General features: G+C 35.7%; 1 protein-coding gene and 1 non-coding gene across 2 annotated transcripts in view; one reads left to right on the forward strand and one right to left on the reverse strand.

The window, feature by feature from the left end:
- LOC120329198 (tyrosine-protein phosphatase non-receptor type 14-like) overlaps positions 1-17,057 on the reverse strand; it is a 37,572-nt gene that overhangs the window by 2,332 nt on the left and 18,183 nt on the right. Inside the window, exons 10-29 of the mRNA XM_039395737.2 lie at positions 16,682-16,754; positions 16,162-16,252; positions 15,490-15,613; positions 14,342-14,446; positions 13,546-13,706; positions 12,252-12,646; positions 11,170-11,424; positions 10,806-10,895; positions 10,130-10,192; positions 8,836-9,094; positions 8,169-8,375; positions 7,342-7,409; positions 6,910-7,075; positions 6,202-6,314; positions 5,263-5,660; positions 4,525-4,639; positions 2,785-2,997; positions 1,473-1,601; positions 960-1,073; positions 317-521 (exon numbers count right to left, since the gene is read on the reverse strand). Coding sequence (XP_039251671.2) covers positions 317-521; positions 960-1,073; positions 1,473-1,601; positions 2,785-2,997; positions 4,525-4,639; positions 5,263-5,660; positions 6,202-6,314; positions 6,910-7,075; positions 7,342-7,409; positions 8,169-8,375; positions 8,836-9,094; positions 10,130-10,192; positions 10,806-10,895; positions 11,170-11,424; positions 12,252-12,646; positions 13,546-13,706; positions 14,342-14,446; positions 15,490-15,613; positions 16,162-16,252; positions 16,682-16,754 — 3,344 coding nt within the window. The remainder of the gene's footprint in view (positions 1-316; positions 522-959; positions 1,074-1,472; positions 1,602-2,784; positions 2,998-4,524; positions 4,640-5,262; positions 5,661-6,201; positions 6,315-6,909; positions 7,076-7,341; positions 7,410-8,168; positions 8,376-8,835; positions 9,095-10,129; positions 10,193-10,805; positions 10,896-11,169; positions 11,425-12,251; positions 12,647-13,545; positions 13,707-14,341; positions 14,447-15,489; positions 15,614-16,161; positions 16,253-16,681; positions 16,755-17,057) is intronic.
- LOC120330528 (U8 small nucleolar RNA) lies at positions 14,706-14,849 on the forward strand. Its single transcript, XR_005567857.2, has one exon. It is a non-coding gene; the product is annotated as a U8 small nucleolar RNA (small nucleolar RNA).

Genomic DNA, 17,057 nt, shown 5'->3' on the forward strand with positions numbered 1-17,057 from the left:
TTCGTTAACTTCTCTAGTTGCGATTCCAGAATGTATAAATTAAATAACTAGATGACTATTTTGTCTTCTGGGGAGAGTTTAAGTTTCAGTAATCAAAAATTGTTCTGCTATAGATTGGGCTAAAATTTGATATCAGTAATCTTAAATGGATGGCGGATGAAGATTCTTAATAAAAATTATAATTTTAAAACAAATAAACCAGTTTGTGAGCTATCTCACAAAAACACAAAATAAACATGAAAATTTTGCAATGATAAGGTCTAAAAATAATTATTTTGTAGTCCAGGGTTGAGGAAATACCTATTGTACCACTCACCTAGAAAATCTGTTGCCTCCTTTGGTGCTCCAGAATCTGGCCATCCAACATATTGCAAATGCCAAATTTTCCTGCATTCAGTTGTTCCAGCTTTTTGCAGCACAAGACGACTTGTGACTAAATTTTCACAAGCTGTTGAACCAGATCGAGGTCGTGTGAGGTCTTCATCATTATTATCATCTTCAGTCCTATCAGTTGTTTGTGACTGAAAAATGAGATATCATTGACTCGACTCGAGTTTGGAAAAAGTGACGTGAGTCATCTAAAAAAAACACTCAGGCTCGTATTCAACAGACATATCTCAGTGATTGGCTTGAATACAAACTGATCTGGAGACTCTGTGAACCCGTAACTCGACTTAACGCAAGACTCTGTGTTGGGGGACTCCTATCATTGGCATATCCCTTAAAAATTAAATATATAAATGCTCAATGTGGTGGCTGACAGACGTCAATGGAACTAATATTTTAGTATCAATATTAGCACCAGTTCCTGCAGCATTTATGTGCATAAACTTCTCTATTGTGCTCAGAAACAAAGATTGGGCATTCAAAAAGTAGCCTTAAAACTTAACATAGGGAATCAAATAATCATGAAAATACTACTAAATTACTCTAATTTTTGTTTTGCAAACTTTACATACTTGTGAATATTCGCTGACAATTTCACATGACACTCTATAATCTCCAAACAATAATGCGCTTGGATCACCAACTTGCTCTGGCCAGTATCTTCCACACCTAACTCTACCATCCTCCTGACAATTTAAAATTAAGTGTATATTAGTGTAAAAACATCACCGCAGTGTGATTCATTCTGTGGTTGCGGTTACAACATAAAAGGATCAGGTACACAGACTAATTACAATTAGAGAAAAAAGCAAAAATATATATAAAAAAATTCGTATATGTTGATTGAATATTTTTCAAATTTAATTTTCTTGGCAGAGAATGAGGCATTGGTAATAGCAGTTCTGGGAACATTGCAAACTAGATCCAGGGACTTGACTAGATTTAGGTCTTAACTTTATGGGAGATCGAAGCCAGACTCGATACACGGTTTATAAGTATAGAAGAACAGTAGCCCCTAACTTCTAAGAGTTGTGTAAAACTTTATTATAGTTAATAATCATGAAAGTATAAAGCATTTGACTTACAATTTCCTTTGATATCATTGCAATAATATTAACTCTTTGGTCCCAGATCATTTCCCAAAATTCATGAAGAAAATCGTCAAGTGGACTTTGGCATGCAATATAACTCCACTTTTGATCTGCAACTTCCACCTTTCAAAAATAAAAATTGAGAATTTTTGTTTGAACAATTTTTTCACTATGGTACACTTATTCATGCTGTCTGCTCTGAACAAGGCAGTATACACAATATACGGAGTCACTAATATCTAACAATATGTGAGGAGCTACTCTCTATTGAAAAGGACAGAATCTTTCGTGTTTGGCATTGGTTACCCGATTTATTAAACCCTGCGTGAGGTGTCTGGCATAGGATTTGAACCCGAGATGTGTAACCTAAGATGCCAACATAGTTGAGTGCGACGCTTTAACCACTAGGCCATCGCGCACACACAAAATACACTAAATTCTAACAGAAAGTAAGATAGGTACATGGAGAATTGTAAATGCATTTCATAATTTTTTACTGAGATTTACGGTTCTCACTGGCGTGCAGCACCAGTTTTACTATCACACTTCAAACATCTTACAATTGAGAATTTGTTACGTTTATTCACTTCGTAATGAAAATAAGTCTGAAAATGTGTAATAAATTGGGTAAGTAATGCCAAAGCAGAAATATATCAGTTCTTCCAAATAAATAATAGGTACTTACATATCGTTAGATATCCTTGGCTACATGTACGGGGCAATGTACAGAGCAAAAGACGTAAACGTTATAAAAAGTTCTTTTTTTTCTATAGATAGGCTATATTTATATATTTTAGCAAACAGAAATAAAATGTCTATACTTTTAAGTGAGGAATGAATTGCTAGTTACTAATCTAATTCAAAACTTTTAACTCAATGCAAATAATTAAAATGTGATTATAAAATTTGCTACATATTAAATTCTGATAATGATAAAGCAATGACCAGTGTTTTTAAAAAGCTATGGAGTGAACTGATCAAATGTTCAGTTTGTATCAACTCATTCCAATGTCTAATACAGCGGCCCCCAACTGGGAGCCTGTGGCCCCCCAAATGGCCACAGAGCAGTGGGCACATTGCTAGGCGCAACTAATTTAACTTTTCACTTAACAAAAAAAAACTAGTTACATTTGCTTGATAAGGTTATTTCACAGGATGTTTTCACTTTGTTGAGCATGAATTGTTTGAACAAAATAGCACAATAAATACCACTGGAATGATGAACAGGGGGGCCCATGAGTGATAAAAGCCTCCAGATAGGGGTCCAGGAGCCATAAAAGGTTGGATCCACTGGTCTAATACATACCTCTAACATAGAAGCATTAATATATCCATCATTGTTTCCTGCTGTTTTTGAAATCAAGATTCGGTTATCAGAATATGGCAACACACTTTTAACACGATCTCTTTGACCAGATAAATCTCCAGACAATGCCTCGTTTGTTGTTCGTTTTCTTTGGATTTTTTCATATTCAGTCAATACTTGTCCATCTTCCACCTGCTTCTCCAACTGAAGAACCTGTATGTGTAGAATGTATTAGTATTTAAATGAGGTACTCAGTACTATTACTGTATTTATTCGAGTATAATGCGCATAATTTTGTACTAATTTTCAATAGTGTTAATTTAAGTGTGGGTGTTATACATGGGTTAGGGCAACGGCCGGCAACCAACTTGCCTAATGTTAAACAAGTTCATGGACGCCATCTTGTGCCATATTTCGGAAACGCGAAACAATGGAGTCTTAAGGGAAATTTTCGTCGTGTTGTTGTACCGAATCGAATAAGTCCGCTGTTATAAGGGCTAGAATGAAACTGAAGGGTGGATTTTGAACTTTAGGATATATGCTATCTAAATATATAACGCAATTAAGAATAAAAAACTATATAATGCGTTAAATTTGACCCCAAACATAGCGTAGAACCATTTTTGGTCATTTTTTCAAAGATTTTATAGTGATACTCTAATTTGAGGCAGTAAAATGTCTCCGCAACAATCCTACAAGGTCATTTGTTCTTCTAGCGCAGCTTGGAGCTGAGCAGTAGGGCATTATGGAGCTTGACAGACGAAAAATGTTAACCAGAAAATAGAAAAGGCCATTGAAGCAAAGTTGGGTCGGCCGGTAATTTCGACGAATAAATACAACTTTTCATCTGTGACGGCATAAGGAACGCCATTGTCAAATGGTTAATTATGACAATTAGAATGGCCAATTTACTTCGGAAGCAACTCGGAACCGGTATACTTGTCTTCAAAGACAATTTAATGTACTAGAAATGTAATTTGGCCAACATCGAACATGGATATAAGCATGTTCGGCTAAGATTCTACTTCAAAACGCGACCCTCAAAATTTTTCCACCTAAAATATTAGTGAAAATAATAGGTATGTTTCAATAATTGTGTTGGAACTTCTCATAAGGCGCCGTGTTAAATTGCCGAGAACAATAGGCACAAGATGGCGTCCATTGTCTGAGCGTTGCCTCGCTTATATTATATATACGTTTTGGGTTAGGGTTACAAAATATTATACCCGTTTCATTCAAAAATTAATAGAGCGCAATATACAGAGTTCGTGTTTTACTGAAATAAATATGATATATTTTTTATCAAAGTATTGCAACGCCCTCTGCCCTTTTGAACAAAGCTCTGTACAAGCAGGCACTGCTAAGTCGGGAGTTAAAATAGTTTGAAAATACCTAAATCTTTCAGTCAAACAATCAGCTTCATAGCCATTAAAACCCAAGTAATACGCATATGATATATCATTTATCAGCAAAGCCATGTTTGCATGATTTTCGAAAATTTCAAATTCGAACAAAAAAAAAATGTAACATTATTTCAAACAGAGACCAAATGGAATTTTATCAAAATTACCAACTACAGCCGGTTAAAAGTTTTTGGTAGACAATATTATATTCCTTATATTTGCAAACAAGAACGAAATAGAAAAGGATGACTATATATTCAAAATACTAAACCCTCAATCCTATTTTAAAACTTCGATTTTAAATTCCACACTTTAGCTGACTATAAATATTGCTTACCCTTTCATCAGGAGCACCAGCTGAAGTTGCGAGATCATTCATATCGGAGCTAGTTGTTGATAATTTCAGCGGCATATTTTTCCTTGTACTACGTCTTGCTTGCCTCAAGTCACCACTAAAGTATACAGAAGTCATATTGAACAACCAATAATTACCGTAAGTAGTTAATTAATACTAAAAATAGAATGTAGGGATTTGAGAGCTAGTAGCATACAGCAGAGCGAGTTACCAGTATAAAACCATTGATAACTAACAAAAACTTCACATATATACTCATCACTATTGTACAAACAGGCAATTCTTACAACACAAATGTGCCAATGAGAAGAAAATGTCAGTATTTTCAATGAAAATATTATCTATTGATATTACTAATAAGAAAGTAAATAGTATTGTTATTTTACTGTGAACGGTCAAAGCCTAAAAATAAATATATCCTAATGAGAAAGTTGTTTCGGAAGTGACAATGGTGGTGTGTTTTAAAATATGATTTATTTTAGAACAGTCTTCCATTTTGATTTTGCGAAATCGTGCGGCCTTAAAGTTGGCGGGTATTTGATACCGGTAACACATGATAGGTACGATAAACTACTTTGTGTCCATATATTTGGGAATCGCTCTGTTTTTTAAATGAATGAAGATCATAGAGAGTATTTTTTTTTCTCATACCTTGTGCTTCCTGTATACTACCACATCAATTATAAGTTAGAAAAACTCAATTGAAATTCCTTTCGTTACCTGCTAGCATCTGCAAACAAACTAGTTGCTTCCTTTTGGTTTGCAGTAACAGTTGAATTTTTTCTGTGAAAATCTTCAAAATCAACATCATGTTTAATCACATCCAGATTTCCACCATTTTCAACACTTTGCTCGTAAAATGGGTTATTTGAGTTCATATTTGGGGTATAAAAAGGATTTGTATTACTGAGTTTGGGAGAATGGGGCAGAGGTGAAGGGTGGGGGTGAGGGAAAACAGAAACTCGTGCCATATCACCCTCGTCAAAACTTTCCATCATGTCCGGCTTTCGATAACTTTTAGGTGGGTCATGGTCCTCAGTGCCTATGATCGGAATGGGTGGTATGGGACTGGAAAGGGGGTTTTGGTCTTCTGGGTAAGGAGGTGGAAGTCTCATCTCCTGAAATACGAGAAGAAATATTTTTCATGTTAGCTCGACAATCGGCACATTGTGCTTAGCGTTGGATTACCCTACACAGGTTTCAGCTTGAATCCCATGAAGAATAATATGTGTGAAAAAATTGCCAGACTCAAGAGATGGTTCATGAAACCACTGATTCAAGACATGAACTGGTAACTGCACAATGAGCTGTGGTTCGGTATAGGGAATAATATTGTTTCCAGAAGCATAGGCTAGCGGAATTTATAACCAAATATTAAAACACTCGGTAATTACTATGAGAATTACTCAGTGATGCGAAGTTCCACTCTAAACAATGTTGTCACCTAGAGATGAAGATCTTCTGGATTATTGCATAACATCTATCTAATACTGACATGGGCAAATTACGGCCCTCGTGCCAAATCCAAAATCTTGCCCACCCCTGATCTAACAATATGAGTGAGCTCCAGACTTCCATGAGCAAACAATGAGGAACAGACATAGTTGAGTCACAATTCATATTACAAAATTACCAATAAAATGAAATAATTGAACTCACATGAGAATCCTCCTCATTGGGCACAAACTGTTGCATATCTGGTTTTGGTTTTGGCGGAACGTACATCTCTGTTGGTATTTCTCTGTGCCATCCATCTATGGTTGTTAAAGGCACTAAACAAAATGATTACATTCTTAATGTAAAAGTGTTTTAAATGGTGATGAGTTGAAGTTGAATTCTATAGGTATTCAAAAAAGATCTATTTTTAGAATTCATTTCATCAAAACTAACTTGTTCTGAGTAGTTTCCATTTCAGTATAATCATTATTTATGTGATTTATCAAGATTTTATTGAGAAAAAGCATCATTTGAAATTTCTGATATTGAAATAACAAAGCAGAATACGAAATCATTTGAATAAAAACATAAACCATATATTCTCGCATATGGGCAGACCCCCAAAAATCGGCCCCAAAACAGTGAATTTATAAAAATTCGCATATAAGCAGGCACTACAAAATGTAACACTCCGTAAGCCCCTATCACAGCAAATGGTTGCAGAAGAGAATTAATGAAAATGATAACCATAAATGTTATGTTTTACTTTTATTAATAATGGTAACGTTATGCTTGTATGTGCCATATTTTTAATGCGATCAGAGTTATAAGTCAACCCCTTAGTTTAAAACTTTTTTTGAGTTTCAAACACGGTTTATATGCTAGGATAGACATACTGGTACTTCGAAAAAGAAAAATAGTAAAGCATACCATGTCGGTAATCTGTCTTTGGTTTATATTGTTGACCGTCATCATCGGAAGAATAAATTTCATCATCACTGCTACTGGCTTCACTCGCACTGCTATGAACAACCATCGTAACATTTGATGCCATTTGTGAGTGATGAGGTATTGTTCCAAATTCTTGCTCATTTTCCTATAAAATAACAAGAAAAAATAAATCCATCTTGAAAAAGATTGCAGACTGTGAGCCTTTCTAAATAAGACTTCAGCTGGACCAGATCCAACTTCAGACTTCTAGTTGACTACTAAAAAACTAATTACCTGAAACTCCCAAAACCAAGTTGAAAAAAATTTAGACAACCTTTCCAAATTTTTGCTACTAAATATGACCACTGGAAATAGTCTTAATTTTAACAAAGTGAAGATTGATTAAGAACCATACAAATAAAATGTTCTTACTATTGTTGAAACTTCATATGCATCTGGATCATCTGAATATTCTCCGTTTTGATCATCAATTTGATTCACTGCAATGTAAATAACAGGTAAACAAAATTGAATTTAAATTAGCACTTATTACCAGCCAATATACCAGTACATGTCGGGTATGGCAGTGGTTCCGTAACTGTGGGTCGCGAAGATTTTCCGGGGTCGCCTAATTTCTGTCAAACATGCGCACACAAGTGAATACAGAATTTAAATGGTCTGCAGGTACCGTAAAAGTGCCTCGATGCTTTCATCATAAAAGTGACTTCGGGTTTTTCAGCAAAAACTCGATCATTTATTGTCCAAATGGCGCCAATATTGCTCAGTAAAACTTCCATGTGATACTTAACCTTTTCAGCTGGTCAGCAGGTACCAGTATTAGTAAATGTAATATACAGGTACATTGTTCCCATTGAAGTAATTAAACTGATATAAGGTACTGATTTATGAAGTTGCTCAACATTTCTAGTTGCGAGGTCGCGAGTATCTGTAGGATTTGATTTTATGAAAATTGGGGTCGCGAAAAAAAAAGTTTGGGAACCACTGGAGTATGGGATTAGTTCGCCAGTTATTAGTTTTCGGAAGCATGGACTTAATGGTGGAGGCAGCCGTAACCGATCATCGGTTACGTGAACCACTCTATGGCAGCGAGGAGTCCAGCAATCCATTGCACATAACTATCCCCATGTGGGATTCAACCTGCGAACCCACGCAGGGTAATCAGAGATGCTGCGGCAAGCGTATTCCTAACGCTCTCAGCACTATGTGCCCAACCGCCGCAAAATAAACTCAATACAAACCTTGGTTATGCTGTTGCAATTGTGTTGGATGCTGATAATGTAAATTACTGTTGGACCCAGCTGGATGGATGGAGACTTCCGCTCTTTGTGGCTTGGGATGTTGTGTAAGAATAGGATGGGCTGCTGGTGCAAGTTGAATGTGTTGTAGACTTATTTGGCTGCCATGTTGTTGGGGTAAATACTGTTGTGATCCATATGGAGAACCAACTGTAATGTAATAATGATATTGAAGTTTGAAAGAACGACGAATTTTTGAAAAAAAAAAAGATGAATTTTGAAATAAGAGTATTTCGTAAATTCCCTCCATGACGCATTAGGATGGAAATTGTTAAGTTTGTTTGTTACAACATTGTTAAGTTTAGACGGAGTTTCTCATTCAGCATTTCTAAAAAATTTCTTACAGATTTATATTGTTGACTTGTGTTGAGAAATATACTCAATTGTGAATACAATTTCTAAAACTTGTAATATAAACTTATTCATGCACCCAGCAGTTTCCAAAATGAGTCGTTGCTCGTCATTTCTAGTACATCGCATTGAATCTATTCAGAAAATTCTGACAGTAAAACAAGTGTTGATAATTATTAGTTATACAGTGAATGTCTATTTGAAAAAATGCCAACATTCTAACTTTTTTAAATATGAAATTCCAACCCTATAATCTTACCTGTAGATGCACTTGAACTAGTCTGAGATTGTGACAATGGAATATTCTGTTGTGGTACTGGTGGTAATCTATTTCGCGGCAAAAATTCTTGCTCTACGACCCCTGTTAACACTGGATGGTTGTGGTTCAGTCGAGGTGGGTATGACACAGGTCTGTGATGTCTGGCATGGGGATGTTGTTGTCCTGGCTGTTTCGTCCGTGGTGGAGTTGGAAGCTGTGAATGTTGTTCGAGTGATAACTGCTGAAGATATGCTTGTACCTGAAATATTTGAAAATTGTTTTATTAAAATATGTACAGTCCATTTGCTACACATGTTGAGTATGAGAAACACACTTGTCATATCACTGCTGATTACCCTACATAAGCTCATAGATTTTCTACCCTGTAGTGGATAATCATGTGCAAGAAGCTTGCTGGGCTATGATTCACGTTAGTTTTCTGTACTAATAAGTTCATATATTTAAAATGAATAATGAACAATGAACTGGTCAACCAGCCACATAGCCGACATGAGTTTTGTTATTTTTAAATTGAATCAACGCCGGTTTTATTATTAATTTTTATCACTTGCTGGACACCAGATAAAACATGATTAGGTCACTCTGTGTGTTTCGACATCCCTGCTTTACACAAATAAAAATTCAGATAGGTGTAAGTAAATTGTTGGAAAATATTCCAGCTATGTTCGGGCGTGTCTTCATTTTTTATTAAAGCTTGCATATTTCACTTGATCCCCAATGCATAAAATATTGTTGGATTTATGTCAGTCAAGTTTATTTTTTCCAACCAGTAAAAAAATAAATAAATATCACGAGCACAAATAAGAGAAAATGATAATGTACACAGTTTTACTGGGGAAGGGAAGTCACGGGGAACCAACGCTGGTTATCGAGCAGCGACACCCGAAGTACCACTGTTATTATCAGATGAACAATAAATAGGAGGAACACTGAAAATAAATACGTTAAGCAATTGTTTACGGGGTAGAGGGCAATTTATTTTTATATTTTAATTTTTTTATATTGAATGTTGAAGGGCTGTTTTTCTAATTGGGCACTATTGGCAGAATTTGTTATTATACGACGGAAATTGTTATTAAAGTTAATTATGTATCAACGGCTATCTTATTCATTAGTTTCACTTAGGTAATGAGATTGCGTTAACTTAAAATATGAGACAGGGATGACATTGAATTTTTATATGACAGCTAATAAACAGCAGTGGAATATAAACTTGTTCTCATTAAGTTTCATTCATGATTAATAAGCTGCCATGTACATAATCTTAACTTACAGATTGTTCAGGTGTTTGCTTTCTTTGTTGTTGTTGAGCAGCTGCATTCATTTCCATCATATTCTGAATAAATAATTCAGAACTATTAATTTAGAATATATGAAAAAACATGTATTTGGATGCTATACTAAGTGCATTTTACTTTGAGAAAATACCAGAAATTTAGTGATTAAATTTGTATGTAATTTATTCTGACTATAAGAACAAATTATGTTTCCAAAATCACAATCCGCTCAGCGGTGTGACACATGCCACTGCACCTCAGATTACCCAGCCCAGCGTGAATTGGCGAGTTTGAATACTGTGCGGGGATAGTTATGTGCAAGAGGACAGTCTTTTTTATGTGCTTAACTCCTCGCCGCCGTAGGGTGGTTCACGTATTTGGAACGTATTACGGTGGTGGTCAGTTACGGCTTCCTCCACCATCAATTCCATGGTTTGGAAAACAAGTAACGGCTAGATAATCCCATGGTTTGTCATATGATTGAGGTGTCGTATCAGTTTTCCTTCCCCCTCAGGAAATATATGTAAATCTTCCTCAAATCCCATTTTCCAAAAGAAGACATTTCCATATTGTGAATAATAAAAATTCTTTTGAATTTCTTTCTATCACTAAAATCTATTATTTGTAAAATCCTGTGGTCATGAAATTTTGTTAATATAAATTATATATTACCTGTTGTGAATGATGTAAACCTTCAACGCTTGTGCAAACACCTCTGATAACCGACATTTGATCAGATGCCTGGAAGCCATCTTGAAGCATCTAACGAAAAAGTAGGAGAGCAATGATAAAATATAAGGACACAAAGTAAATGAGGAAATTTAGAAATATTGCAATACCCTTCTTGCGGTTTCAAAAATTGCTGGCTAAGTAATCCCATACCCCACATGGACCAGTAATCAGACGAGAGGTCGTAGTTCACCATATGATTAAGCTATATTATCAACTTTTCTCTTCCCGAGGATAAATATGTAAATCCTATCGTACACTTCTTGTACAAAAATTAGAAATACAAATACAGTACAAAAAATAATACTTGATTATGTTCGGCCAGCGCTTGATAACCATCTTCTGTTAAAGCTGCATGATGTACAGGATGTAAATTTGTCCAACGCTGCTGTCCCGGTATTCCGCTGTACCCTTGGTGTAGATCGGGACTGCTTGCGGAGACAGCACTGTGTCTATGGGCACTTAAATCGGGTGTGCTTGTACTGTTATTACGAGGGTAAGGTGGTGGTGGTTTTGTGTAATATCTCAGCAATTGCATTTCAGAAGCAGAATAACCTTTCGCCTGCATAAACAAAGGATACATTACATGTAATCTGCATCCCAGATACGCAGCTAAAGTAATTTTTAATGTGTTCATGAATAAGTATTGGAGTAATAATATAGAACTAAAGAATATTAGAAAAACTACAGCAAATACAACGCCCAAAGCAAAATTCCTCTACGATTGGAAAGTGTTAGCTTAGAGCAGTGGCCAGGAGAGGTACTGGTACGTATAATCAAGATAATGGTATATTTGTATTGTTAGGAATTAGAATGTGCTTGACCTGTGATAATGATGTGACAATTGGTGATATCTAGAACATAAAAAGAAAGGGTTAAATTATTTCACTCAAGTTCGGCGGTCCATATTAAATCGTTACGCAAGCCGTAATTGGCCCACGGACTACGATTTGGGGACCACTGACCACCTATGTCTTTCACCTTGATCAGGGTGTGATAAATTGGGTATGCAATACCACATTACAAAGATTCCGATACTTCTAAAATAATGGCTCCTTATCTATCAGAGGCTGCTTGCATAGTGCCTTATTTGGAGTGAAATAACTGTTTTAAAAAAAATTGTAATAGGATTTAATATCCGGTTATTAAAAAAAATGGGCGTTCCAGAAGTGTGTGTAACAATATGGAGGTACCGTAACCAATTTTGTTCGCCTACTTGACGTCAAGTTGTGTGAAAGGACTGAAACTTATGGGTAGGGTTATATTTAGTTGGCTAACACAGACAGTCCCTGAACTCATAATAGACCTGAAATAAGGAAAATTGTAATAAAATTATGGCCTAACCCTAACCTGTTACACACACTACGGGAGTAACAAAAATGTTCATACCTGTTGTACTGCATTGGCAAGTTCCGGAGTGCTTGCTGCAAGTATAGCATTCCCTGGTACAGCACCTGCTCCACCTTGCAGCCTTACATCTTGCATTTGCATGGCCTCCTGGGGGTTATATTGTGCTTGATGATTTGTGGATTGCGAAATTAAACCATGCACAGGCGGCAAAGATTCATGAGATGATTCAAATTGTCTATGTAGCTGAGTCTGAGAAGCTGGCAAGTGTGTGGCAGAATCTACTCTCTGCGGTGTACCGGCATGGTAATGTAGAGGAGGATTATGAGGTGGGTACAGAGCATAATGGGGGCCGTGAAATGCTGCTTGTTGTATTAACTCTTGTTGAGAGTAAATCATGGAGTGTGGTCTGGGTTTCAGAGATCCATCTTGAATCGCTGTAAAATAATATCACACAGTATTTAAGAACTGAATAGACACGATGAATATCTATAACAGGGGTGAGCAAGGTTTTTGGACCTGGGACCACAAATTTTGCCAACCTAGACTGGCGGGCCATGTAAGTAGGAAGTAAAAAGTTACATTTTATGAACAATATTTATGGTGTTACAAAAGCAAATGGAAAACAATAATCCTCGTGCCAAAACTAATTTAATCACAATCACAAATTTAGTTTGGTTGTGGCAGCATGAATTACCGAACGGGCCAGATTTGGCCTGTCGGCCGAAGTTTGCCCATGTCATATCTATAACATGATAAGCGTAAGCCAGCACCATTTTTATTACTTCAAGAAGACAGATTGTGAAATTCATCTATGTCAGGATGGGGTTATATAATCGCCAGTTAATTACAACATACTTCACCATCCATACAAGTTTGAAATAGTAGTGAAATACCCGCACGTTATTTCAAATATTATGCACCACTGATTACTCCTGTGCGGGGTCACAGGTTCGTTTTCAATAGAGGATAATTATGTGTGAAAGGAGAATTGGACACCTTGTCATAGAGTGGTTCACTTGTAAACTGGTCTGCTCACAATTTTATACAACCATCAAGTATGTGCACAAAGAACAAATAACTGACTAACTATTTGCATACCAGACATAATCTAGTAAAAACAGCATAAGAGACTATGGTTTGGCATATTTTAAATAGTGTTTATCCGTCTTCCCTGGAATAAATATGGAAATCCTATCCTATTTCTTAGTATATGATAGAATTACAAAAATCATCTTTTATTTTTATTTCACCAAAATGGTATTGTATAACATTTGAAAATTAATACATAACTATCATTTCCAGTAAAAATATTGAAAAATATTTATCTATATACCAGCTGCGGCCGCTTGCTGATGTTGTCTTGCAACAGCTTGATTTTCCAGATAACTGCTGTATCTTCTACGCTGCCTCACTGCTTGTTCATAATCAGGTGTACATCTATATACTGGAACACCATTACCAGCAAGATGTCTATCTGAGCTTAAACTCATGTTGCTAAAAAATTTTAAATTTAAGATTAGTATCCAATCAAAAAAACTTCCATTTCGAGCACTGTATTTTTGTTGTAGGATGTTTTCACAAGATTGTCCGATTCGGGTCTAATAATTTTGAACTCAGGTTTCGTGTTTTCGCAATCTCAAACCAGGAATTTTGAGTGCTTCATTATTTTCAGGGTTTGGGTAAACCTGGGGCGGACACCAAACCCAGCCACTGTTTTTGGAAGGGCCGATCAGGGTTTCAAACCCAATTTTATACACTCCGGTGTCTTCCGAAATGATTTGAGGTCCAACCTGGGGTGGAACTTAACACAGCTTTATATATTTCGCCACTGTTTTTGAAAGGACTGGTCAGGATTCTAAACCCAATTTAATACATTCGGTGAGGCGGTTTGAACCCGAGAGAAATATCGAATATATTGTTCAAAAAAGAATTATTTGAAAAGAATTAAATTATAAATTATCTTAGCTGTAACTATGTCTATTTATACATTATCTGCCAAATATTTGCCAAATAAATATATCATATGATATATAATATATTCAGCTTAACATATAACACAGTCTCAAATACATTTTGAGTACCAGTGAACCATTAAACGGACAGAATAATGCTCATTTAAAACCAATTACCTTGATGCTGGCGATCTTTGGTTCAATTGTGTTTGAGAATGACCAAGTGAATTTATACTTGGTGAACTATACATGCTTCCACTAGGTATATATCCGTTTGCATACCTAAATAAAAAAAGTCAGAGTCAAAGGACTTCTTGAACACTACAAAAATGTAAAATCCACTTCCCCATTATTAAATAACATAGAAATGCTAGTTATATATACTAGGTAATTATAAAGTAATTTTACTTTAAGCTGAAAGTCCAGACATTCAAGTCCAGCTCTATTTCGTGATGAATTATTCTATGGTCCATATGTCCACCCACCATAAATGGTAGATTAAATCCTGCCTATGTGGTCCAAATTTTCGAGAAAAGGCCTATCATTAGTCTGGGTGATCCTTACCTGTAGCCTCTTTTAGAGGCTCAGATAAGTGATGAAGTGATGACATTGGGATTATGAGTTTTATGACTTATAAACTCCCTAAGCTTTTGTTGACCGCAACTCGACTTAAGCTTTGTCTGATCCCCTACTTGATGATTATTTTTTAACCTTAAAAGAGTAAAACGACAATGGAACATCTTGATTAATAAATGACAAGGGAATTGGCATATGATTTACATATCATATTTACCCCAGATAGCTCAATCATATTATGGTGAACCACGACCTCTTGTCCAGGTTGATGTATAAGATTAGCCAATTATTTGTTATCGGAAGAATGGACTTGATGGTGGGAAAGCTGTAGCCAGCCAGCAATTTCGTGAACTACCCTGCCTCGGCGAGGAGTCCAGCAATCCAGCACATAATTATTCCTTCATGGAATTCGAATTTGCAAAGTGCGAACCCATACAGGGTAATCAGAGGTGCGGTGACGAGCGTTTTCCTAACGCTTAGCACCAATGCGCCACACTGCCTAGCCCCACTGGTGTAGGAAATAGTTACTTCCTGGGGCAAGCAGTTGGTAACGACTGACACATCTGATCATTTTTGTTAATAAGGCACAAAATGGATGCTATGAGCCCAGGCGACGACTTGGAGCGGCCAGGTTTATAAAGCCTGGTTATTACATACATATATGTAAACTTTGACACAAGAGTCCTCTAAATTTTTTAATTTCAACAGAGAGTCTGTTTCACTGTACAAATACACAAAAGTTCACCTACCCATAATCTTGTTGAAGTCCAGGAACTCTGTTAAGACTGGTTTGAGAAACATAAGCATGATCTAAACTTGTTTGAGATGTGTAATATTGTGCTTCTTGTTGACGAGCATATGACTGCAGGTTTTCTGAAAAATGCGAACAATTCTCATTTAAATCGAGGCTTTTTAAACCTTTTGCTCACACCCCTTTCAATATATAAAATTTTCCGCAACCCAACTTCCCTGATGTATTCTCTTGAAATCGTGAGATTTATATTTTGCACTAGTTTTAATAATTGTGTTTCGAATCAAAAGTCTCAAAAAGTACAATAAATATAATACTTTGTGTCCTCGTTGCAACCCCTAAAATTTGTTGGGAGCTCCCCTGCAGGTCATGACCCCAAGTTTGAGAAGCCCTGATTTAAACAACTAATGCACACAATTATTATTTGAAAACTGGAATTCAAAAAAGTGGAACACATTTGACATTTTACATAGTTTCTTATGCGTCTTCGTACGCAAAGGTTAAACCACATAGGAATGCAGATATGTAAAATTAGGGATCTTGCAATAAGATAATAAATACTTTAGTATTTATCAAAAACTGATGTTCAGAGACTTTTTCAAAAAACATAAAACACTCTAGAAAGGAATAAATTCAAGCTTAGATAGAGAAATCTTTTTATATGACTTACCTTGTGATGAAATAAAGTCAGCCTGCCTCTGTGATGTGTCGATAGAATGTTGATCGTTATTTGGATTGCCATTATTGATCTCAGGTACAGGCTGTAATACAATCAATCTAATGGCTAATCCTTAATTAATATTAATATTAATTTATGATTTTTAGAACAATTCAAAATAACTTCATATAAAAAAAATTATCATTCCAAGCAACTGAATTCTTATAGTAGTGGTTCCAAACCGGGGGCCATGGCCCACCAAGGGGGCCATGGAGAAGCTGGTGGGGGACCACAATGCTATTGGGCAAATTTTCTCTCCCTCTGCTGCATTTTCTGATTAAAACTTATTGAATATACCTCGACTTGTACATATTTTACGTTGAACATAATCCATTTTAGAATGCATTCAAATTTCCAATTTAAAAAATATTATTGGAAATTACAATTTATTCTATATAAGAGGTTATTGGGTTTCAGCCCTCGCCTTCCCAGCAATAGATACATAAAAGAAATATACAAAGTGAACAATTACAGTGTCTTGAGTTCTTCGTAATGTTGGCCTCCTCTGTATTTCTGATTCTTCTCCATTTTCCACAGGAAGTTTTCTGGAATTTTAAAATACATTTTGAAATATTTTATAATAAAAGAACTATATCTTTGAAAAACATGATTTCCGTAAGGTCAGTCACAAAATCCATGCCAAAAAAGTATAGGTTAAGAAAAGGGTTAAAACATCTTGTATATATTTATATATGGAGATATAAACAGAACTTTTTATATAGTAGCAAGTGGATTCTTGTTTCATTATTAATTATTGTAATGAATGGTTCATCACTAATTCTTCATTCTAGAATTTAGTATTGAATGTATTTCGCAACATATTGCATTGTCTGGACTCGGACAATACT

This window comes from Styela clava, chromosome 12 (assembly GCF_964204865.1).
Source record: "Styela clava chromosome 12, kaStyClav1.hap1.2, whole genome shotgun sequence".
Taxonomy (NCBI): Eukaryota; Metazoa; Chordata; class Ascidiacea; order Stolidobranchia; family Styelidae; genus Styela; species Styela clava.